At 43.4% G+C, this 25,084-nt stretch overlaps 2 protein-coding genes across 23 annotated transcripts in view; one reads left to right on the top strand and one right to left on the bottom strand.

Annotated features, from left to right (window-relative positions):
- The window catches only part of BTBD10 (BTB domain containing 10), a 77,632-nt gene extending 66,719 nt beyond the window's left edge, over positions 1-10,913 (top strand). For all 7 annotated transcript variants that reach the window (XM_027578620.2, XM_027578626.2, XM_027578625.2 and 4 more), the window contains 3 exons: positions 4,146-4,343; positions 6,894-7,004; positions 9,796-10,913. In XM_027578620.2, the coding sequence (XP_027434421.1) occupies positions 4,146-4,343; positions 6,894-7,004; positions 9,796-10,106 (620 nt within the window). In that variant the 3' untranslated portion in view covers positions 10,107-10,913. The remainder of the gene's footprint in view (positions 1-4,145; positions 4,344-6,893; positions 7,005-9,795) is intronic.
- A 144-nt stretch (positions 10,914-11,057) lies between these two features.
- The window catches only part of ARNTL (aryl hydrocarbon receptor nuclear translocator like), a 98,664-nt gene continuing 84,637 nt past the window's right edge, over positions 11,058-25,084 (bottom strand). For 12 of the 16 annotated variants that reach the window (XM_027578602.2, XM_027578601.2, XM_027578604.2 and 9 more), the window contains 8 exons: positions 24,718-24,964; positions 23,520-23,626; positions 22,041-22,191; positions 21,066-21,154; positions 19,441-19,549; positions 16,745-16,838; positions 13,020-13,122; positions 11,058-12,336 (listed from right to left, as the gene is read on the bottom strand). In XM_027578602.2, the coding sequence (XP_027434403.1) occupies positions 12,176-12,336; positions 13,020-13,122; positions 16,745-16,838; positions 19,441-19,549; positions 21,066-21,154; positions 22,041-22,191; positions 23,520-23,626; positions 24,718-24,964 (1,061 nt within the window). In that variant the 3' untranslated portion in view covers positions 11,058-12,175. The remainder of the gene's footprint in view (positions 12,337-13,019; positions 13,123-16,744; positions 16,839-19,440; positions 19,550-21,065; positions 21,155-22,040; positions 22,192-23,519; positions 23,627-24,717; positions 24,965-25,084) is intronic. The other 4 variants (XM_027578606.2, XM_027578609.2, XM_027578611.2 and 1 more) reach the window with 1 other exon arrangement.

Genomic DNA, 25,084 nt, shown 5'->3' with positions numbered 1-25,084 from the left:
CACTCCTTTCTTCTTGACTCTTTCTTCCTTTGGCTCCTTGACATCCTTCTTTTAGGCCTTCTGTTTATCCTTCTCACTTGCTCCTTGATCCTTGATCTCTTGAATGTACTCATTCCCAAGTGTTCTGTCTTAAACTCCCTTCTCTCTCAGAATCTATACATTTATTCTAAGTGATGCCATTCATCATTGTGTCTTCAAACACTCCCTATACACTGTGGATTTTTAATACTCTATCTCTAATTCTTAAGTATCAGCTATGTGTTTCTAGTTTACTATTTAACTTGTAATCCCCCCTGCCTCTTACTCAGGCTTTTTGTGAGTTCCATGAATACTTAGTAAAATATAGTGATGAACAAGACAGACCTTGTCCCTGCCTTTATGGAGTTTACAGTCTAGTAGAGAAGAGAGGCATTCGACAAGTAATGAAAAGCGCGAAAAATGTGAAGAAATGAGATGCTATGAGAAGTGTATGGTAAAGGGGCTGTGGAAAGTCATTATCAAGTGACATTAAGGCTGAGACCTAAAGGAATGGCAAGTGGATAAGATGCTGACTGTACCAGGCAGCAGAAAAGGTATTTGCAGAGGCCGTCAGGTTGGAAGGAATATGACATGCTTAAGGCACTGAAAGAAGGGGGAAGTATGGCTAGAGTGGAGGGATGGAGTGTGAGTGGTAAGAAGGAAGGCCAGAGAAGTAGGGAGAAAACAAAATTTGTTAACTGAATAAATATCGGAAGACTGTTCATTCTCTACCAGTCTGTGTTCTGAGTTCTGGGGATGTAGCAAAACTTCCTGTTCTAATGGAACTTACACTCTTGGGAAGACAGACAAACCAGGTGAACAAATAACATATGGTATATTAGTGATCAGTGCTGAGGAGGGGGGAAAGTAAGGAAGGGGCATAGAGCAGCCAGAGAAACCTTAACTGGAGAGGAAAGCTTAATTTCAAGCAGAGGGTAATAATGAGTGCAAGGGTTGAGGCAGCTTGCCTGGCACATTTGAGAGCAGCAAAGAGTTGGAGTGAAGTAAGTTAAGAGTGTCCGCAGTAGGAGATGGAGGGTAGGAGGGGACCTAGGTCATGTAGGACCTTAATCTTTTGGTTTTTACTCTGAGTGACGTGGGAAGCCATTGGAGTGTTTTGAGCAGAGGAGTGATATGATCTGTGAGGTTGTACCATTTCATGGGAGCGCTGTTTACACAGAATTCAGTATAGAGTTGTGCAGTGCTATAGTCCTGATCTGACTGTGGTTTAAAAGAATTACTCTTGGCTGTTGTGTTGGAAATGGATTGTGAGGGGAATTAAGGTAAAAGTAAAGGGATATTTAGGAAGCTATTGCCATAATTCAAGTAAGAGATATCTCTTAAACCAGGGTGGAAGCAGGGGAAGGTGTCAAATTCTGGATATATTGGATGGCAGAGTTGTCAGGATTTGCCTGTTGATTGAGTTATGAGATGGGGAAGAGAGAGAGGACTTTAAGTGGAAATGTGGAGTTGCCATTAAGTGAGATGCGGGAGACTTCATGGGGAGCAGAAATTTAGAAGCTTGATTTGGGACATGTTAAATTTGAAATACTTATTAGACATCCAAGTGGAAATGGTTAGTGAGGCACTGGGTATACATGTTTAAAGTTCAGGAGAGAAATATGGGCCAGACTAAATTTATGTGCAGGATATATGTATGTGTATATATGTATGGTGTACGTGTGTGTGTGTGTGTGTGTGTGTGTGTGTGTGGACCAAGTTGAGGATTTGGGACTTCTATTTTAAGGATAGTATAAGCCATAAAAGATTTAAACTAGAGGAGATGCATAATTTGGGTGCTGTGGAAAAGACGAATTACACAGGGGCAAAAGTAAATGTTGGGGGAATGTAATTAGGTTTTATAGTAGTTTGGGTGAGAGTTAAGGGTGACTTGGTGGGGGCATTGGGGATGGAGTGTGTTCTGGTTAAGTATTGCTATGTAACAAACCATTCCAAACTTAGCATAAAGTGTAATTTTTATTCTATGTGTCAAGAATTCAGACAAGGTACAGCAGAGGTGGTTTGTGTCTGCTTCACGATGTCTGAGGTCTCATCTTATGAATAATTGAAGGGCTGAGGTAATGCAGAAGACTGCAGGCTTCTTCACTCACAAGTCTGCTGCTTGCACTGGGAAAACTCAAAGGCTGGGTTCAGCTAGGACTGCATGTGGCCTCTGCATGCATCTTGGGGCATCTCCAAGTCTGGAGACTGGGTTCAGCAGGGAAGCACTTGGAGAGTCAGCATTATCCAGGACCAAAGCTAAACCGCAAGTCATGCACTGTCACCTCTGCCATGCTCCCCTGGTTACAAGCAAGTCACTATGACCAGTCTAGGTTAAAGGGGAGGGGAATTAGATGCCACCTCCAGGGAGGAGATGTCCCATTGCAGAAAAGCATGTGGCATAAGAGATTCTGCAGTTATCTTTGGTTAGAGTCTTCCAGAAAAGGAAATGACACAATTCAAGGTCCATTTGAGAGGTGGACTTGATGGGGCTTGGGGAATGGTTGAATTAAGAGATGAAAGAGGAATCAAGGATTCATATATTAATTCTACAAGTATTTAAGTTCCTACTATGTGCCTGCACTCCTTTGAGATGATTCTGAGAAATGAATGGATGATGATGGCATTTACTGGTTTGGAAAACACTGCAGGGGGAGGTAGATAGGATTAAATTCACTTCTGAATATATTGAGTTTGAGGTGCCTGTGAAGTAGCATCCCAGTGGAGATTTTCAGAAGGTAGTTGAATATAATACATCTAGAATACAGAAGCCAAGAATTAGTGGAGTAAATCTGGGAATTACCAGCATAAGGTAAGAGAGGAAAAGGAAATTGTTTTGAGAAACATCAGTATTCAGTTAACAGCTAGAGGAGAAGGGTTTGGCAAAGATGATCAAAGAAGAACATCCAGAGGAGAAAGAAAACCAGGGATAATGGCATCAGAGATTCTTAGGGAAGAGAGTGTTTTGGGAAGAGGGTGGTGGTCCCTATAAGAGATTCAACCCTGAAGTCAGATAACAGGATCAAAAGGTGTTCATTATTTGTAACAATCTAAAGGTCATTTGGAGACAATATATATTGAGAGCAGTTTTGAGGAGTACTGAGTGTGGAATTGGTTCAAAAGTTAAAGGAAAAAGAATGTGTTGATATATCCAGGAGTTTGACAATCAAGGTAATGAAAAAGAAGTCAATGGAAAGTAGCCAGCCTAGAGAGAGGCATGGCTAAAAATGACATGAATTACTTAATCACTTACTATATCACTGTATATTATTAATATGTAATTAGCAGCCTCTTTTAGGGGGGAAATGCTCTCCCTTGGGAGACTATAGATTAGATTGAATTCTAGTTCCTGTTCTAACCTTCCCATTAGTTCCTGAACTAGTAGTGCCTTAAATAGGAGATAGGACACTGCCATTGTCATAGGAAAAAAAAAAACTAGGTCAATGCAGGTGATTTTGTGGTCGTGTATTTGGGAAATTGAAGTTACTTGTTATATCTGTACTTGAGGGTAAAGCAAAATTATCTTATACCCCTCTGACTTCTAGGGTCAGGACTGCTACATCAGTCCTGTACTGTGCTGTATTTTGCTTGGCCTTTGCCTTCCTTATTCCAAAGCCAGTTCACTTCTTTTCCTATGCTGAAATATTAATGTTGTTTGTGAATAATTTTCTGAGAAAGAAAACATGGGAGATGGAATTATGGGAGCTATTTTAGTTCATATGGACAATCTGAAAACATCCTTAGGATATACTTTTAAAATATAATTGCATATATTGATGGAAGACAACATGATATAGTAAACTACCCTGGGCTAGGGTGAGGGTGGTAAATTAAATTCTGATTTCGCAGATTTGTTTTATAACATTAGGTAGATCACTTCCTGAGGTATATAATGAAGGAGCTTGTGTTAGATGCTTTTAATTGGCCCTTCTTGCTGTAAGATTCTACAGTTTGTAAAATCTCTTCCTAGGAAAAGTTTTGTTGACTAAAGAATAACCACTGTATTTTGTCTCTAGGGTTGCACAGTAGATGCTGAAATAATCTAATGTTTTGTGTGTGTGTTGCTTCTGCTCTTTTACTCATCAGTCATCAAAAAAGAAGAGATATTTTTGTGGGTTTCATTTCAGGTGCCCTAATGCATGAGTTGTCAAATGATGGTGCTCGTAGACAGTTTGAATTTTACCTGGAAGAAATGATCCTGCCTCTCATGGTAGCTAGTGCCCAGAGTGGGGAAAGAGAATGCCACATAGTAGTCCTTACAGATGATGATGTGGTTGATTGGGATGAAGAGTATCCACCACAGATGGGAGAAGAGTATTCACAAAGTAAGTACTGTGACATGTTTTCTGTCTCTTGAATCATCACAGATTCTGTCTTTATCTTTTAGAATACTGATCACAGGACAGTTTTTATAAAGAAAGTACATTGAACTCTTACCTATGCCAAGAGTCAGCAAACTATGGCCTGTGGGTCAAAATCCAGCCTCTTGCCTGTTTTTAGAAATAAACTTTTATGTATTGTCTGTGGCTGCTTTTGCGCTACAATGGCAGAGTTGAGTAGTTGCAGCAGAGACCGCATGGCTTGCAAAGCCTGAAATATTTACTCTCTGGCCCTTTATAGAAAAAGTTTGCCCATCCCTGTCACGCACAGAAATGGTTTGCTCTTTTTGAGTATCTGGATCTTGATGGAGTTTTTTTCTTTGCATTTAGAAAGAAGTCTTCTAGGGAAGTAGATCCTGGAGTAAATAGATTATAAACAATCAGCTGGTTTTTTAGATGAATTGTTAATTGTATATACAATGAGAAGCTTCAACACATTGATTTCTAGGGTGACTTTAAGTTCTAACATGTTCCCTTTTTAGTATCATATGTGTTCCTGGAGGCTATAGTGAGCCTTCAGAAGGCTTTGTGGAACTATAGTTAGGTATTCTTGAAAAGCTTTGTGGAACTATAGTTAGGTATTTCTGACCAAAAGAGCTTATCTTGAGCAACAATGACTTTTTCCTTACTATACTTGCAAACCTTTTCTGATTAGAGCTTTTGAATTTTGGGTTTTCAGAAAATTTATATTATTTTTCTTGATGAACCCAGTATAGTATTTTTGAGCTGTTTTATAGATTTGAGAAGATAGAGTTAAAAAAATGCTTTGAGGAACTAGGTAAAAATAGGCCAGCATCTTGTTCTGTACTCCAGTCTGTGTTGAGTTGGTAAAGAATAGGGTTTAAGTAAAAAATACAGAAATATAGAAAGTTTCCAGAATGCTCAATATCTCATTTTTTCATTTTACTTATCCATGTCTAAAATCAAAACAAAGCAGACTCCGAGGGATTTTCTTTTTGACTTCTAAAGATTTTCAAAAGATTATTTTAACGTAAGTTATGGTAGCACTTTTCAGAATTTACATCGAGATGTTTCCTTTGCATGATATACTTAATGAGTGTTGTGATTCTTCTTTGGACTTGTAGTAGCAGACATTTTTGTTGTATTTCTTCATTCCTAGCTTCTTTGCTGACAGTTTTCTGTAATAATATGTGGAATAAAAAGTTAAACAAAACACAGGAAAAATGAAAGTCTAACCAAAATTAAAAGAGATACACTAAATTATTTTCCACTAAGAAAGAGGAATGAACAAACCAAAATAAATTGCATTTAGTTTTCAAAAAAGTTTGACTCCAGGAAAGTGGTGCCAGCTATGGAACACAGAAATGACATTCTAGTGATAGAGGAATTATGGTAAACCTGGCTTTTCCTTTTCAGTTGTTGCACTTTCCATGTCTATGTTTTTTGGTTTGTTTTCTTGTTTTTTCATCTTAAGCTTTGAAGCTTAAAAAGGACGGAAAACATTTTTACTGAATTTGTCTAAAAATATTTCATTTCTTGCCAAGATGTTTCACCCTAAAGAAGATTCATTTGAGGAGACACAGCCTCTTCAGCCTGATTTTCCTAACTGTGACATTATGACACCATCCATTCTGAGATGTCAGCAAATCTTTATCTTAAAATATCAGTAATCTTAAGGATGTAAATCACAAATTTACCCCATGAGTAGCATCTGTATACGTATTTTCCTTTTATTGGCTCTTAAACCAGCATGTTTGGTTTGTGAGTGTGTTTTTCTTTTTTTGAAAAAACCTTTGCAGTTCACCTTTTAAGGGAGATAACTCCACCTGAAAGAGAGAAGGCGAGGAAGGCCCATCAGTCTAAGTCCTTGAAGTTCCCAGCACATTTGGAAGACTCAACATGTTGTCAGTGGAATGTCCTTTGCAAAGCCAATTTGCTCTAAACAGACTAACCAAGGCAGAACATGCTCGAATCTGCCATTTTTAACATCAGTATTAAATGGGTCTGTTCGCCTGAATTGAAAACAGTTTGTGGGGAGGGTCTTTGCCTTTTGGGGGAATTATTAATAGTTGCTCAATCCATGAAATACAGGATGTATCCGTTTTGTCCTCTCTGACACGGCAGTTTTTCCCCTTCCAGCTGAGGCTTTGTAGGCATCACAGCAAAGTCCTTTACTTTGCCTGCTTGATAATGATGTGATATTGCCATCTTCTTTTGGTTCTCTTATTTGAAGAAAGTGGGGCAGATCCTATTGCAATAAGTTTGTATATGATATATCTTTCAGAAGGAGATTCTTCCTATGGATTGGGTTACCTGATTATTAAAGCTTTTTTGTTTCAACTTAAGTAGACATTTGCTTATACATTAACTGTACTGAATTATCCTGTCATGTTGGCTAGTCATCCTTTCACATCACTGCATCCATTATTTGGGCTTTTAGGGTTGTCAGGCCCCCTTGATGATCAAGGTAATTTTAAGTTCATCTCCAAGTACTTTGATTTTAATAAGAAAATATTTTTGTCTTTTTGTTTCCAGTTATTTATAGCACAAAATTATATAGATTTTTCAAGTACATTGAAAACAGAGATGTGGCCAAATCAGTTTTGAAGGAGAGGGGTCTTAAGAAGATTAGATTGGGAATAGAAGGTAAGACATTTTCATTATTTTCTGTTAATTTTCTTTTGGAAAAAAAAAATTAAAAATCAAATCCCATTTAGAATATAGTTTGAGAAATGCATACTTTGTGAAAACTCAAATGATGACTGAATGAATGCGCATGCAGTAGACCTATAAATAACAAAACTTCCTTTATCTGAAAAGATAGCCATTAGAAATTATTATTTATTCCATAAGATCCCCTAACAATAGGGAGAAGTGAATTTGTCTTTTCTGCCATAGGTCATCACTTGATGCATTTTTGCCTGAACTCAGGTAGTGTGTTTGGGCACACGTGTACACATTCCCGTAAGATTGGCAGGGCTCTTTGCCCATTAGTGATTGTTGGTGTTCCTCAAAGCCCAACAGAACTAAAAAGTATCTGAAAATGGATGTAGAAGCATGTTAGTAGCTTACTGGTTCTTAAGATACTTATTTTCAAATTAAATACAGATTTCAAATTTAATTTCAACTTTTTGAATGCATACATTTTTAGATTACTTTTACTTTGTGATTTAAATGGATTTTTCCATATGCCGCGTCAGATACTTGTTTTATTTTAAAGTGTCCTTACTAAGAACAAAGTATTTCCCTTGGCATAATGTGGCATAGTGTAAAGATTAAAGGTTCTGGAGCCACATAACTTGTGTTCAAATCCTATGACTGAATAATTGTATGACCTTGGCCAGGGCACTTAACTTCTCTGTGCCTCAGTTTCCTCATCTAAAATAGGAGCATTAATAAGTACTTCCTAGGGTTATTATGACAGAATGAACTAATACATGAAAAACACTTAAAACAGGGCCTGTCACATAGTGATTTATCAGCATATGTTTGTGATGCTGATAATGAAGACAGTGGTGTTAATCAATGACCAATTGAGCTGTTGGGAGATCACAGTAATGGGCTGCTGAGACATAGGAGAAAGAATGAACAGAAATAGGATCTTGGCAGGAAGGGGAAGAGACTTTGGGTTTAAAAACATAGTGGAATTGTTGACACATTAGCGTCACCAGTGTGTGTTGTCTTGTGTCATTTTGTAAATAGTGGTATTTAGCTGTTTGATGTCAGAGCTAGAGAGAAGGCACCTGGAAGCTACTGCAGATTAGGAGGATGAGGAAGGCCTCTCTCAGGCAGAGGTATTTGAGCTGAAGCTTGATGACAAGTAGGTTGGAACCAGCTTGTAAAAAAGCCTTATACATTATGTGAGGGACTTTGGACTTTCCCTTGAAGCATGAGGAAACCATTGGTAGTTTTCAAGCATTTTAAGTAATACGATTGATTACACTTGTATCAGAGTGGTGATTCTGTGTGGAGGACAGATTGGACTATGATGAGGTGGGAATTTTAAAGACTAATAGTCGGGGAGTGTCTGCCTGAAGTTCAGGTCATGATCCCAGCGTCCTGGGATTGAGCCCTGCATCGGGCTCCTGCTCCGCAGGAAGCCTGCTTTTCCCTCTCCCACTCCCCCTGCTTGTGTTCCCTCTCTGTGTCTGTCAAATAAAATCTTCAAAAAAAAATTTAAAAAAATTAAAAAAAAAAAAGACTAATAGTCTAAGAGGAATCAAGGACCAGGGAATAGAGCTGGAGACCTTTCTGTCTCTAGTGCTGCCCTACAGATGGTAATTGACTGGAAGTGTGAAACAATACATTCTACAGAGGGTCTTTAATACCTTTTTAGCCCTGCTTGCCCCTGAGCCCCCTTACCTGAACCACATACATACAGGTCTTTCTAGTTTTTTCTGATTCTAATACAGTCTGTAGCCCATGAGCCCATTGCCTGCACCCCCCACCATTGCCTGTTTTTTATAAAGTTTTATTGGAACATAGACATATTCATTTATGTATTTCTGTGGCTGATTTCACTTTACAGTGGCATAGTTTACAAGAGAAGCTGAAAATGAGCCTGAAATATTTACTATCTGGCCCTTTACAGAAAATGTTTGCCAATCCCTGGTCTAAACTAGCAATTCTTGCTAGTAGGAGGGACGGATGGGACTTATAATAGTTTCTAAGGAGTATATGTCGTTGGAAAAATTGCCTTACTGGTAAATGACTGAAACTTTTCCCAAACTAGAATTGTCTTCACTAATTGTTACTTTTCAGTAATTATCCAAGAAGAGGAAGGTATAATTAATCAGGGGAAGCAGCTTTGGAATTGCCAATCTGAATGAGCTGCTTGGTTGTTGGGAGTAGTGTTAAAATGATAAAGGGCTTAAAATATTGGCTTTGCTGATCTAGGTGCAGAAGTATACCTAGAACCAGTGAAGCTGGAGAACTCTATAGCTCTTTATCTTTTAACAAAAGAAAGAAAGAAAAAACCCAAGGCAATATAAAGATGAGATTTAGGTTTAAGGAAATTAGAAGGCTAATATAGCAATAAATTGCAGGCCTCGAGGCCAGATAATCCTGTGGAGGGAAGGGTTCAGGTATATTAAGGATACACAGATAGAGCCCAAGATGCACCAGACTACCCACCATTGTATTTAGGACCTATCCCCTCCATGTTTTTACCTCAAGAATATTTTTCTGGTGGTTGGTGTATTGAGTGGCTGAGAGGATGGTGGAAGCTTGTGTGAATTGCATCAGCAGGATTTCTGTGTCTGGCTGCTGAACTGATGACCAAGGAGATGGAATATTGGTTTCCTTTCTTTGTTTTGTTTGTTCAGGAACTACAGCCGGAAAGCCCTCTTTAGGCTAACTTGGGTGAGAAGTGTGCAGGACTGTGTGCACGCTCATGTATGTGTGTATCCTCAGTTTTTAAAACTTTTCTCTCCTCCAGGTTATCCTACCTACAAAGAAAAAGTAAAGAAGAGGCCTGGGGGCCGCCCAGAAGTGATTTACAACTATGTCCAAAGACCCTTTATTCGAATGTCTTGGGAGAAGGAAGAAGGAAAGAGTCGGCACGTAGACTTTCAGTGTGTAAAGAGTAAATCTATCACCAATCTTGCAGCAGCTGCCGCAGACATTCCCCAGGACCAGTTGGTAGTCATGCACCCAACTCCACAAGTGGATGAGCTGGATATTCTCCCTATCCATCCCCCTTCTGGCAACAATGACCTCGATCCTGATGCACAGAATCCGATGCTGTGATGCCGATGTCCCTTGAAACCATAGCATGCTCTTCACGGTGACGCTGCACTCTGCACATTCTGCACTGCAAGGCTGCTCTCTTCATCGTGAGATGCACATGCCAATGTTTAGGATATTGCAGTGTAGGCTTTTTTTAAAGACCAAAGGTAGCTGAATGGTTTTTTTAAATGAGTACAACTCTAGCATCCTGAGGTTCCAGTTATATAAATGTATTTGTTTACCAGTAGGTTTGTGAAATTGGTTCTTTGTATGGGGGAACAGTCCTTTTTCACACATCTCGATACTTTCAGAAGTGGTGAAAATTGGCAGCTGGGGTATTTTCAGCTTAGATTGATATTCATCACACCCCAGATAAAACGTAGAATATTACATAGTTGCACTTTATAAATGGTGGTTAAATGGAACTGTTCAAGCCATTTTTATAGTTGTGATGCACAATATAACTGAAATAAGTGCTTCTATCAAAGTATTCCTTCAGTAAAATGTGTATAGTTTGCTGCCCATGATGGGCAAAAAAAGGAGTATTTATCATTGGGCTGATTTGAATGATCTGGAGGAGACCTAATGCCCATATCTTATTTCTCTCCAATGCTGTTTTTGCCCTTTTAGAGTGAGTCACATGCAGGAAGTGTGAACATCAGAGGTGGTTTATTATCCAGTCTGCCTTACCCTTAATCTGTTCAGATATTTATTTACTAATTTTTTTTCCTTAAGAGTTATGGGATAGGAAAATGAAGTGTTTGCTCTTCATTTACTAAATGATTGTAAACTCGAGTTTTTCATCAAAATAAAATTCCACTGTTTTAATGTTTCTGATCAGCTTTATAGACACCTTGACCAGATCCTTAGTCTCATAATTAGCAGGTTCCCTGTCTTGTTGGTATCAGTATAACTAGAAACCACCGAGTAGCTCATGGAACTCCCGATTTGGTTTGTGTGTGATGAAGCACTTAGATTCCCTGCAAATCCACAGCAGTGTTTGAAAAAAGAACATTTTCTAGTCAAACCTAAGAAGAAGGGTGAAATAACTTTACTGGGTTATAGGATAACCTTAAGTGTCAGAACCAATTTCTGACACTGGTTCGGTGTTTTGTCCATTATACTGTGCTGCTTTTCTAAGCAAACTATTAGTGCAAATGCTTTTAAAAAAAAAATACTCTGTGGCCCAACTCAAGAAGGAAGTGGATGGAAGTACTTAGGTGCTTTGGGTCCAGGGTCACTTAATGTGTGAAGCCACACAACCGTGAGCAGAGAGGAGTTGTAGGAAAGAAGCCCATTTGTTAGAACTAATCTTGAATTTGTAATTTCATAGGATTTGAAATTTGTGGTTACGCAGTAACATCACTGTATTCACATAAAATTGCAATAATTTGGATAACTATTTTAACAGTACAGCTAAGCTAACAGGGAAATTATGTTAAGTCCTGGAACGGTTATCGAAGGCCAGAAAGGCACTGTAAATGTTACTGGCATGGATTGTCCTGAAATAGCCATGGTAGAAAACTGGTCCAGCCCTGCAGCACAGGGATTTTTTTTTTCTATTTGAAATGTGAACAGTATTTATAGAACAAGGGAAACATTTATTAAAAATATTTAACTGTCTAATACATTATACTTTAACCCATATTTATAGTAAAGGATTCTTACAAGGAAGAATAAACGGCTTTATGATACAATTAGTATAAGAAATATCCACATGGGGGACTTCTTTGTAGTGTAAAAACACCATACATCTGAAATGACCATTTGCATATAAAAGCTACCAATGATGCTTCTGTGCACAATGATTAAAAAATTCAACACAAACAGAATTCAAAATATACAATTAATGCAAGCTATCCACAGCTAGCCCAATAATCGATGATGAAGACACACTGGAGCAGGCTTAGTTCCACTTTGTCTGAAGTTACACATAGTAAGATTGACTTGTATCAATGGCTCTGAGATGGCTCTTATGAAGACAGTACATAAAAGCTGTTCTCTCTTTATCCAGTAAGCTTCACAGACTGTAAAACTCCACCAGTAATGCACTTTGATACTGTAGCTGTTGCCAAAGCAACATGTAGTGTTTACAGCGGCCATGGCAAGTCGCTGAAGTCGACAGGACCACCCAGCCCAGCATCTGCTTCCAAGAGACTCATTATGACAGCCATCGCTGCTTCGTCATTACTGGGGCTACTTGAGCCTTGGTCGTTTTCTATCATGTCTATGCCTATGTGAGGATTCTCGCCTGCAGGGGGAGATGAAGACCGGTCGGTCAGAATACCAGAGCATGTTTAACTTTAGCAAGCAGTTCCTAAGCACACTTTTAATAAGTACAATGTTCTTAACAGGAAGGTGGGAATGGCGGGAGAGAATGCTTTTGGGGCTGCATTGCCAGAATATATTCTCTTTAGAAACAAAGCGCTTAAAATGCAATAAATATTAAAAGCATTGGAGTTGACCTCATTTTGATATTCTGACAAAACCAGTTACAAGGAGGGAGATTCGAAAGGAAAGAAACAGGAAGGTAGGGATTAGGGGGGGATAAAAAAAGTCCAGAAAGACAAATAGCAAAAAAGATGGGTGAGATGGGAGAAGCCGACTCTACCACTTTTAATACCCGCTGAAATACTTACTGATCATCCTTCCAGGCTTTCTCTCTGAACCTTCAGCAGCTCTCCCAGTGAAGAGCTGACGGCCCCGGTGGGGGGAAGAGCCTGTACGTATCTAGGCTGCTGGAGTCTCCTTTTGAGTTCCAGGGACAAACCTGGAGGCTCCCTCCTCCCCCCGAACTCAACCATTAAACTCTGAAGATTTAAACCGATTTTAAACCTTTAAACTTAGTTTTTATTCATTCAGTTCTTAAAACTAACTTTATGCCAGACGCTGTGCAAGCTCATTGTAGTGGGAAGGAGGGATACTGCTACTCACCAAGAATAGAGGAGCTATCAGAATATGGATAACCCGGGTTTTCCTGAGCCTGCCCGGGCAGTAGGCCACTGGAAGGAATGTCTGGAGTCCCTCCATTTAAAATCTACAAACAAAAGTGAAGATTTCATATCAACAGTTTCAACCAGTACTGTACTCAAGATCATCAAGAAAATGAAGCATGCTGGAAAGGTAGGGGGAAAGTGTTTCCTATTGGAGGATTTCAAACCAGAAACTGTTAGGAATGGTCACAGTAAGAAAAACCTCTTCCCAAAGTATTCTCTATAATTCAGCCCACACAGGCACTTTAAAGGCTGAATGAAATCCCTAGAGCATCCGACTACCTTGGATCACCTTATTCACATGATTAAGGCCAAGGACTAAATTACCTTGGTGAGCTGATTCGATTTCAGGAGAGGCAGTGATTTCAGATCTAGCCAGTAGGTGGCATTACAAATTTGTTTTCCCAGTCCAGCTTTCTGGTAGGGAAACCTTTAAGAATTGAGAACTCCAAAGAACTTTTGTTTATATGCATTTATCAATATTTACTATATTTGAAGTTAAAACTAATAATTTTTAAAATCTAAAACAGATGTTAACATGAATAGCATTTTAATGAAAAATAGCTTTTCTAAAATAGCAAAAAGAAATGTCATTTAAAAAAAATTTTTTTGCAAATTAAATGTCTGCCTTAATAGGATTTAACAGGATTCTCATTTTCTTCGGTCTATTTAGATGTCTGATTGGAGTATATGAAGGAAATCAGGTATGTAGTTGGGAAAGGAAGGTCCTTTTTAATAGCTTTTTCAAATAACTTTGGTAGTCTTTGATATTACATCAAAACCCAACAAATGGAAGTTTCTTAAAGATAAGGTGCAGTGTGGAATCGGAAACCTTATCAATGAAATTCTTGTACTCTATTATATAAAAATCCATTGGTATACATTTGCATGATTTTGAAGTATCTTGCTGCAGTGGTCATTTGGAAAACACTTGCTGATGTTGACACATTTCATTATAACTCAAAACATCCCCATTGCTAAAAGTTATTTCTGATGGTGAGGTAATAGTAAGTTTTGGGAAGCTGTTGAGTTCAAAGTAGCAGATACAAGTTTTCCAAAAATTCTAATTTTTGCTTAAAAGCTAAGTTTTATCATGGGCAACAAATTCTGTCAGCTGTCTTCCTTAAACTCACCAGTTCATTCATTTTCAAGAAAAAAAAAAAGTATGCTAAATACCCAAGTCTGAACAACCATAGTTTGCAATAGTAAAAATGGTGTCCTTTGACAGAAGCAGTTCATTTAGCTCATAACTTAGCCACGCGGGTACTTTTCCTTGAGACGACCATTGTACTTCAGTGTGCAGCACAAGTGCTTTACGCATACTTCCCATTTTGTAACCTTGTTAGAAAGATTTACTCAAGGATTTTATAAACTACTTTTACTGCTTATTAAGGATATCCTTAAATGAAACTGGCTTGAAATTTTTTTTTTTTTTATTGTTAGCATATGGTGAGGAAGACTACACGGACTACTAGTCCTGGTTGGTGCCACTGCCATGATTTTTCCCAAAGCACCAGCAGTTTTACCCAACGCTGCTTTTTGCACTATTAGTTCATGTATCAACACAGAGAAAAAAAATTTTTAGATTATGAAAATAATTTTGACCTTGCAGATCCCTGAAAGGATCTTGCCCCCCTCAACACCAGGGAACTGTTGCTTTAACCGAACCTGCCTTAGTGCCTCTGAATGTCCAGACTCCTGGAACCTAGGAGGTGCACTTAGAGCCTCACTTTTTTAGCTTGACCCTGAATGAAATAACGGTCAAGCTACATGGCTCATTTTTGGACCTGCTCAATTTAAAAGTGACTGGAAGGGCTGGAAGCATGGGGCCACCTTTACTCTCCTGGCTTTGGTACAATGTGCTGCTGTCCTTTCTAACTCCTGTCTCATTTAAGCTGCTCTTACGAGTCCTGTTGCTGAGGGTCAGAATGTATTCAGAGTTTTTTTCTCTCAGATCCATTTTTATAAGCCCCAAGAAAAAAATTTTTCCATTAATGCCTAAAAAATACTTGGGGCTTTGTGACGTAGAGTACAGTATTAGATCTCTGAAGTTGTTGGTGTGGAAAGAATCAAAAGTCAAAGAGACCTGACTTTAAGTTTGGGGCTATACTTGTTAAATGATTAGCCCAGCATTTACTATTTGGGAGCTTAGATTCTGCCACCTATAAAGTTGTGAGGCTAAGATGAGAAAATGTACATAGAAGTTCCCTGAGTAATATTTAAGCACTATACTGGCGTGATAACCTTTCAAAACAGAGTAATGGGATTCTTGGTAATACCAGGAAGTCAAGTGCCTAAAAGTTGAACTGAGAAGCAGAGAAAGGGATACCACCCCAAGGAGATGGTGGATCCAATATGGAGGAAGGACCTAGGGATGTAACAGGAGAACAGGCCTAAGAGAAAAACCTGTAAACAGGGATTGGGGATGTACCAAGCCTAGGCTTTATCTGTTGGCGCTATCTTCTGAGTCATTACCAAAAGCCAGGCACTTTCACATATATTACCTCATAACAGGACTTCATATGCAAAGATGCTGAGTGTCCTAACCTATAGGAGCCCTGTTATAAAACAAAACTAGGGCTAAATAATTATACAGGGTCATGGCAAGGCCAGGCTTCAAGCCTAGGTCTATCTTTCACTGATCACTCTTACCCATTAATTTATTGACTTTGAAATCTTTGGTGGGGGTTGAATCAAAACTTATTTTCAAATAGAAATTTTTACAGCAGATTGCTGTATAAAATAGAGCCACCCTGGGAGAAGCAGGAGTCCTTGCCCTCTCTACTCACCGACCACCCTTGCCCCATCCTACCTGGTAGCACCATAGCTCCTGGTAACCTGAGCCTCAGAGGAATGCAGTTTCCTGCTTTTGATACAATTTGTGTTCTAGGAGTCCTGTCTTATGTAAATTACAATATTCTTTCTCTCTGTATGTTTTGGGAGGTAGGGGAAGGAAGACTATGTCCAAAGATTTCTGGATCATTCTAACCTGTATTACCATCAGGCACTACAGATTTATGATTTACAATTAACATGGCTCTACACTTGCATATTCTCTGGCAAAGATGAAAACAGATGAGTGGTTTCTAAGCTTATTGATGGTGTAATCTTCTAGCCAACTCTTCATGAGGGCTGGCGACTGATACAGTCCTTGTACCCAGTGCCGTCCTATCCCAGGAAACCCAGGCAGCAGACCCCCCACGTATTCCGCAGCTGTGAAGGCATGGCTTGCCCTCCAAAGCACCAAAGCGCTCCTGCTTAGTATTACCATTTCCCGTGCCTGCACCAGAGACTAGTGATATTTTCTCCCTTGAAAATTCTTGGCAGCGAACTAGATAGTTTTTTTCTGTGAGGTACTCACTAATCCTTCCTTCATGGGAGCTCTTGAATTGCTCCCTCAATGCAATGGCCTCCCCATTCCTTAGAACATTCTTTCTGCCTTCCCCTATTCACATGGAATAAATCCACTAAGGATATCAGCAAGCCTCTCTAGCTCCACCCAAATGCTTTATACCTAAACTCACCCAGATGCCTTTACTTAAAAGAGTCCAACTTGTTTCAGCAACCACAACGGTAATCACATACTCCCACCCCCAACATTTCAGAACTTGGGCAAGAGGCTCTCTGGATTAAGAAGGACCTTAGTCTAAGAGTCATCAGCCTTACCTTCTTGCCTCCTGGAGAAGAGGCATCAGGGGGAGGTGTACTTGTGATGTTTAATGGGCTGGAGCCACAACTGGAAGGTGAGGACCCTCTTATTCTGTCAGAGAAAAGAGGAGTTAGTTGTATTGCTTTCCTTTTCTTCAGTGGGGTGTCAGGGGTGGGGGTGGGAAAGAAGGATGAAGAACTCGAATAGGGACTGGCAAACCTTCTGGAAAGGGCCACGCAGTAACTGCCTAGGCTCTGTAGGCCAGAAGGTCTTGATCCCAACTGCTCAGCTCTGCCACTGTAGCTTGAAAGCAGCCACAGACAATGTGGAGATGAATGGGTGTAGCTGTGTTCCAATAAAGTTATGTTTACAAAAACAGGCGAGGAGCTGTTACTTATCCCACAGGCACCTGGTCTAGACTGCCGTCCCTGGAGTCCGGCATCTCACTGGCAAAGCCTTGGTTTCGGGTTTGGATTTCAGGTCATTGAGTTTCAAGTAAGTGGCCAGTTTCATTTCTTACAGAATCCAGATCTCAGGGTTGGAGGGGACTTGAGAACTTCAACCTCTGTCTTTGAGACCATAAACTAGAAACCACAGCAAGTGATTTACCCTATCCCCTACAGACACTTTTCCACTAGTGAATACTCTTAGGAAATGGAAGGTGCTGGGGTGGCTCAGCTACACCTGGAAAGTAGCCTCGCAGGAGGAGGAGGAGGGCAACTGTTCCACCGCCTTTGAAAGCAACGGGCGATGAACAGCGGGTCCAGGCCCTCTCAGCTAGTAGGTTTCTCCGCATAGGACATTAACAGAGAAAGCCTTAGAACTGTAAACCTGCACACACGCTCGTCAGGCTGAGGGAGCTCAGGAAAGGAAGGAATGGCCTGGCGGGGAAGCCCGCGTACGGTGGCAGCCGTGTGACCACCAGGCCCTTAGCTTCTACAGGGACGAATGCAGCTTCCGGGTTCCCCAGGCGGCCCGCTCCCAAGTGCTCAGCAGTCCTCTGGCCATTGGCCTCTGCTGCCTGGTTCTGTAGACTTGGGAGTGAATAAGCTTTCTCTCTCCAGGATCATAAGCTCCTCAAAGGCAGGATACAACTATATGCCATGCACTCTCAGCGCACACAGATGGGTACTAATCACTTACTAAATTGCTGTCTCCCATCTTCCTTTACTTATGTCTAGGAAACCACTATTTTCCTGGGTTTCCCATCTTGGCATTGCCTTTTCATTGTTACTTCATCTTCTAGTCCTTCAATTACTGACTTTTCTTTGCGACAGTATCATCACTGAGGGATGGGCCTCATTCCTGGGTTATGAAGCATGTTCACCTTCATCTCTTCCTATTCCAATCCAACTTCCATATGTTTATTAGCATTAACATAATAATGTTATTAACAACATTTTGGACAGCTGTTCAGCATCCTACAATGAATGGGGTCTTACAATTTTTTTCCTGTCTAAACTTCTCAGCATTTTTTATTAGGATTCTTGGCAATCTCCCTTCCTTGCTTCAGCTCACACACTCTCCCTTTTTTCTATTATCATAAAGAAAACAGACTTCTCAACCATCGTAAGATCCTTGAGGTCAAGGATGGTCTTACACCGTTCTTGGATGGTTTCAAGCAAGGCACAGAGTATGTCTGTGGTGGCCAGTAAGAATCTGATTATCACTACACACTGCCCTGACATGTTCCTGAAGTAGACCCCAGGGGTCCTAGCCACCATTCCCACAGGGTTGGAACAGAACTGTCCTGCCTACTGGGATAAGAGCCCCTCTATGGCCCAAGTAGAACACAAGAGCAGCTTTCAATTCTGAGAGAATCAATCCAGTGGCGGCAGGGAATAATTTTTCCCTTTTCTTATTATGTTCCATTAAGTGTGCATTCCTAAGGGCCTGGTTACTACCCTCTCCATCCCCCAAATTCAGATGAACATGTAACTGCTTCCCTCTTAATCACTACTCTTAAAGACTCAGATTTAAACAACAAGTTTTGAGCACTCACCATATGTCAGTTTCTGTTCTAGAAATGTTCCTGAGACCTCTCACACTCCTAAAGCAATCCTTGAGAGATAGTTATTACCCGCCTTTTATGGCTTAACTCAACAGAGACCAGAAGTTAAGTGAATCTCTTAAGCACAGCCAAGTAGAGGCCCAGAACTCAAACCCAAGTAAACTACTTCCCCTCTCTTACGTATGGAAAAGAAGCCCTCTCAAGAGAGCTTCTGCTTGGTCTCTATTACTAAAGCCAGGCAGCTTTTTGACTAGAAGCAGCTAATGCTTTGTTAAGGCCCAGATCACTGTCACCGCTCCTGCAGTCCTGCATTGTTAGTGTTCATCCATCCTCATTAGCTCCTTGAGTCATAAAACAAAGTAATAAGAAAAGTGAGTCTCCCAAAGCATTCCCTTTAACTCTGGCCTGTTTGGGTTTCACTCTTTAAAGCAAGATTTCTCAATCTCGGCACTACTGGCATTTTGGACTGGAAAGTTCTTTGTTGGGGGTGGGGGAAATGGGAGGGAGGCTGCCCTGTGTACTACACGATGTGTAACAAGCAGCATCCCTGGTCTCTATCCACTGGAATGTTTAACAGCAACATCCTACCCGGTATGACAACCACAAATGTCTCCAGATACTACAAAACATCCCTTGAGGGGGGTAAAATGCCCTGGGTAGAGAACCACTGGTTTAAGGGTGCAACTAGAAGGTGTTACTTGCCTGTGGATCTCCATGATTTCTTCAGCAATCATTCGACCTATTTTGCCTGCCCCAGCCCTGGTTCCCCCTGGAATCCCTGGAACAGTGGGGTGGGTCCTCTTTGGGCCACCTACAACAAAGGAATCTGAGAGTGGGAAAGGGCAACCGAGGAAGAAATGCTATTATGAGTTAAAACCAGTTCATCTTGTGATCCACTTGAAGTTCAACCTTCGGGTTACGCCCTTAGGGGCAACAGCGCAGCTCGTCAGGAAAAGGCATTCCAGCAGAAGGCTCAAGTCTGCGTCCAGGATCAGAGACCAAAGCAAAGCATCTAATTCCCCTCCTGCACTCAACATCTGTTTCCTGACCACCACCGTATGCAAGCCAGGGTCACGGAGGTAAGTCAGCAAGCTCTGCCCTCAAGGAGCTCACAGTCTAACAGGGAGACAGACAAGATGAACAATGGCTGGAGCCAAGTGCAGTAAGCTTTACCGGTAAGCCCCAGGCACCCAACTCCTCCAGGGCCAGGTGCAGCTTCCTGGGAAAGTTTAACTCTGAGCTGAGTCTTGAGACAGGATGAGAAATTAGCTTGGCAGAGAGGCGAGGAGGGGAAGGCATTCCACCCACAGCCGCCAATATACGCAAGAGCACTGAGGGGGGACGAAACTTGGGAGACTACTCCCAAGAGATTCCTCGTGAATGATGAAGGAGTGACAGATGACACCGCAGGAGCTACCCATCTGATCATGAAAGGCCCTGGATACTGTACTAACGGATTTGGGCAGGATCCCGAGGATAAGGGGTGCCAAAGCACTTCCCACAGAAAAGGCACTTAGACTGGGTTACTGCAAAGTCCACTGCACGGAGAACGAATGACAGTGGAGAAAGGGGGCTGGGTGGGGGAGGGAGGCTAGGGTTAGAGAACTCTCTGCAGTGATCCAGGCGACGGATGGGAGGGAAACGGAGAAGTCTAACAGGTAGAAGGGACAGGATTTCGTGTTCAGAGAGAACGGGTGAGAAGGAGGAGTCAAGGTTTCTGGCTTAAGCAACCAGAGGAGCGCAGAGACTGGGTTTGGAGAGGCTGAATTTCAGGTGCTTTTGAGACTCCAGGTGGCTCTGTCCAGGAGGTGGCTGGAGAGACAGACCTAGAGCTCTGGAGACAGAGACCGGATGTAGGAGTCCCTGGCGGAGACGGGACTGAGGGAAGCCATGCAAGCAGAGGTGGTCCCGTGGAAGGATGAGTCAAGTGCAGAGAGCAGGGGCTGGGGCCGGGAGGGAGCCCCGCTCCGTATGGCACATAGCCCAGTGCTGACAGACACCCTCCGCCCACCACTGGAGCCAGCGACAGTCACCAAAAGGCACCACGTCCCAGTCACCGGGCAACATGGAGGAAGGCCCAAGAGGAGCAGGGAGTTTGCTGTTTCAAGGGTTTCCAGGGTCCAGGCAGCCTCAGGAAAAGCAAAAATTGAGCTCCCCGTATTCCAGGCTCAGCAGAGAATATGAGAGGACAATGTCCTTAGTGCTCATCCCCTGGGGCCTCCTTTCTTACATGGGGGCTGGGGACACCAGCTACTTGGGGACAGGGTATGCTGGCCACAAGCGGCTTCTCACGGGCAAGCCCCGATGCCCCTGCAGCCCATAGTTACCTTCTCCAGAGGGCAGCATGCTGTCCATGCTGTGGGGGGACGCTGTGAGCTGCGGGAAGGCTGGGTCCCCGCCTTCCAGGACGTTGGCTCTGTGAACATCCCAGCAATAAGGAAACATGAGTCAGGCCTGCTCAGAACCGTGCACCTTTCACCTTGGCCAAGGTGTCCGGTGTCCACTCTGGACCTGGACAGGCCAGAAAAGGAAGTGTCTGTCTGAGTGGCTCAGCAGGGCTCCTCGCTGTTTCAGGACGGGACGGGCAGCATCCCGGCCTTGGGCCGCACTGCCTGCCTGGGCCTTCCTGGTCCGTATGGGACACACGGTCCGGCAGAGAAGGGGACTGCAGCCGCGTGCGGCCCTCGCTACAAGGCCTCCTCCCCCACCAGTCTGCAGGGGCACCACGCCCTGCCCCCCCCCCCCAACTCGGCTCCAGCCACAGGGGCTGGGTCTGGACACCACGGGGAAGGAGATGTGCGGAGCAGTACTGGCCAAGGAGCAGGTCCTTCCCTTCTCGCCTAGCAGGGGGCCGAGCCTGAGGCAGGCTTCTGGCCACCAGCACTGGGGCCGCCTGCCTGGCGGGCACAGACACCCGGCCATCTGCAGCCCGGGCTGGTCTGAACGGGCACCTGGGCGAGCCTCTCACCGACCGTCAACCCTTCCGTCCACGGCAGCACCAGGGGCACCCAGGGTGCAGGGCCGCCGGGATTCAAACGGTAACTGCTGTACTGGGCAGGAAACGCTGCTGTCTCCGGGAGCAACTCCACAAGCCAGGGGCCTGCGCGGTCTCCGTGTGGAAGCGTGTTCTTTGTTAACAACCCTGTGGGCTTCTGCCAACCCTGAGGCTTCAGAGGGTATCAGCAAGCTAGTGGTGAAGGCTGGGATACTCGCTGCCGCCCGCGCCCGCTTTCCCAGGGAGACAGCCCCAGGCATCTAGATCTCTGAAGTAAGGGAGCTTCTGATACGGGGAAAACACTTACAAAACAACAGTGTTGGTTGAGACAATGTATTCGACTTCCTTGGTCCAAGGGTTCATGAAACTGAACCATCGACTCCGCAGCGTGATGAAAGAACCATCTTTGATTTTAAACTTATAGCAGTTAGTCGTAATCTTTTCTCTCGTCTGTAAAACTGAAAATGCAAAGAAGCCATGAATATGGTTCCCACAGGCCAACATACAAAACCAGCCAAATCCTAAATGTGCCAAGGTTCCAGAGCCATCACTGTGTCATCAGACGGGGGCGCGGGCCCTCGGAGAATGGGTTGTTTCCGAGGGCTTCGTTCGGAGCCTTTCGGTTCATGTGGGAGTCGCTTGCTGTTGTTCAGTGTATGAAACGAAGGCTATCGACATCAGACCGGGACGAGCTTTGAAGGGAGCAACAAACGTCCCGGGGGCCCGCGTCCTTTCCCCATCACAAAGCCTGATGGCGGAACAGCATTTTTAGGACTTCTGAATCCAGGGAGGGTCACCCACCTAGTCAAACTTCATTCTTCCATGTCACAAACATGTAACCGGCACCTTTCACGGGCCGGGCACTGGAGAGAGAGGGGAGACAGCACGCGGCCCCTGCCCTCAGGAGAGGAACGTGAGAGGCAGCCATGCAGAGGAAGAGATCAGAGCCTCGAGGGAGGAGTACAGGTGTGTGGACAGGAGGGAGGGAAGGACCCAGCAGTGCCCGGCGCGTGGCATGCCCTGGTGGGGGCAGGAAGTGAGGAGATGTCCCCGATGCCTCTGCAAGCGGGGGGTGGGGGGGGTGGGGAGGTGAAGCTGGGGAGGGGGGTCCGGGTCAGGAGGTGGAAGGTCTTGAATGCTGGTCAAAGGTTTTAAGGCAGGAGGTTTAAGGAAGGATGGGACATTATCAAGCTTAATCCATTGGGGTGTAAACAGGACAACTATGGAACATGGAAGGTGGAAGGTGGGGCAGAAGGGGGCCTGCTAGGAGTCTCTCACAATTACCGGCTGGGCACAAGGGCCTGAACTAGGGGTGCGGTAGCAGAGGTGCAAGAAGGGGCCTCTTTGGAAATGCACGTCTGGGTGAATGAACGAGGGAAGGGCTCAGTACTGGCTCCTCTCTCGGGAGGCTGGTTACGTGCCCGCGCCATAAGTCAAGAGGGAAATACAGGAAGCACGGCAGGATTTTATGGAAAAGAGAATCAGATCTGTTTGAGCCACACCAAATCTTTACAGGGTCCGTGTAACGAGAACAAGAGATGCTTTCCAGAAACCGTGCTGTCCTATGTACAAGAAACTGCTAGACAGTCTGAGGTGGGTTCACTGTGAGGGGATAAATGGGGCCCGGGAACATCAGCCTCTTCTCAGACATGTTTTGGCCTGAAGACTCCTGGCCTGGCTGACTCCCACATCACTGGGGGCAGATTTCTCTGGAACCTTTATGTGGACTAGTTTCAAAGCAGGGGGACACCTTAACGTGAAGACCTTTTGTACCCGCCCAGCTTACCTTGCCTATGACATTCTGCGAGATGTCCTATGTCATCTTGGTGAAAATATTCATAACATGATGTGCCTAGAAGTTCTTGTGGTAAATATGCCAAAATAGCTGTTGCCCTAGAATTTTTTAAAAAAAGAAAGTTATTCAGACAATTAACAGCATCTCTGCAGTGGATGAACCCCAATGTGCTGATCAGAACAAGGTCCAAGCTGGGTGGATGTATTTTTTTCGTGCAACTGAACTTTACCAACACTCTAAAAACAGAGGGAAGAGAAAGAAAAGAAGGCTCTCAAAGGAGTCGTTATCCCAAGAAAGGAGACTTAAAAATGGTAACTATAGTAGTCAGATAAAAATGTGATAGAAACCCAAACCTCAGGGCAAAGCTTCTCCATTACTTTTTTTTTTTTTTTTTTTAATCAAATGGCCAAACATCAGAAGCTCCAGTGGCGGGGGCCATAAGGGCCTTGAAAAGTGGCGGCGCCCTTTTCCTGCATGTAGCAACTATTTCTAATAGCCAGAAAACTTATCAGCCTGTGAGTATTCTCCAGGAGGCCACAGACGGCAAACTGGGCACATCAGGGTCCTCAGCTCAGGTCTACTACCACTCTGCTGTGAATGGGAGGCGGCCGGTCTTCAGTTGGGGCCCCAGGTCCTCACCCAGAAAAATGAGACTAGACTAGATCAGTGTTGCCAACGGAGCTTTCTGCAATGGCGATGTTCTCGATCTATGCCATTAGCCTCACATAGCTAAAGAGTACCCGCAATATGGCTAGTGAGCCGGAGGAACTTCTAGCTTAGTTTTAACCAAGACTTGAATAGCCGGATGAGATTACCATAGCCAAAGACCATTGCATCGGACAGCTCAGGACTAGGTCATCTTTTCCAAGTCCTACGTTCCAGAATTTCAATCACAGCCATGTTTCTGAACGTTCCACACACATTCAGACAGCAGCATCCTATGCCTACCATTTCTCTCCTGGCCACGGACATCGAACCACAATGTCACCTACTTAGCTGTCTCTACGTGCCAAAGAGTGTTAAAGACAAAATCTCTGTATATACGATGATATTCCGAAGGGTCTCATTTTTTAGCAGAGATCCCCATCGCTTCCTTCTCTCTTTACCCTGATGGCCCAGCCTGCTCTGCTTTACTCAGAGGTGAAAATCTTATACGGTCAGTGTTCACGGGTAGCACGCAGACTCTCACCTCTGGTCTACAAAAACAAACTTCCCGTCTATCGCGTGCCGAGACACATACTCCATAGACTTCACCCTGATTTCCCCATTCACCGGCTGTGGAACCACGTGCGAATGCAGGCGTCCGATGGCGACGAGACAGCTGAGGTTACAGCCCTCGTTGTCCGGTTCGCTGTCCTCGTCCAGCCCCATCTTTGTGGGCGGCCAGCTCTTCAGGTACCCTGTGCTGTGGATGGTGCAGAAGCTCTTTCGATCTGCTAGAAAGCAAAGTCCGCGGTCAGTGTCAGGCTGGGGGCAAGCAGGCTCGCCAGCCTGAGGCGGGCTGGGATGCGGGAAGGGAGTCAAACGATAAAGAAGCTTTGCTCTCCGGACGGGGG

Source organism: Zalophus californianus, chromosome 11 (genome assembly GCF_009762305.2).
Source record: "Zalophus californianus isolate mZalCal1 chromosome 11, mZalCal1.pri.v2, whole genome shotgun sequence".
Classification (NCBI taxonomy): domain Eukaryota; kingdom Metazoa; phylum Chordata; class Mammalia; order Carnivora; family Otariidae; genus Zalophus; species Zalophus californianus.
The sequence above is the reverse complement of the archived record's forward strand: the minus strand, read 5'-3'. Positions and strand labels throughout refer to the sequence as shown.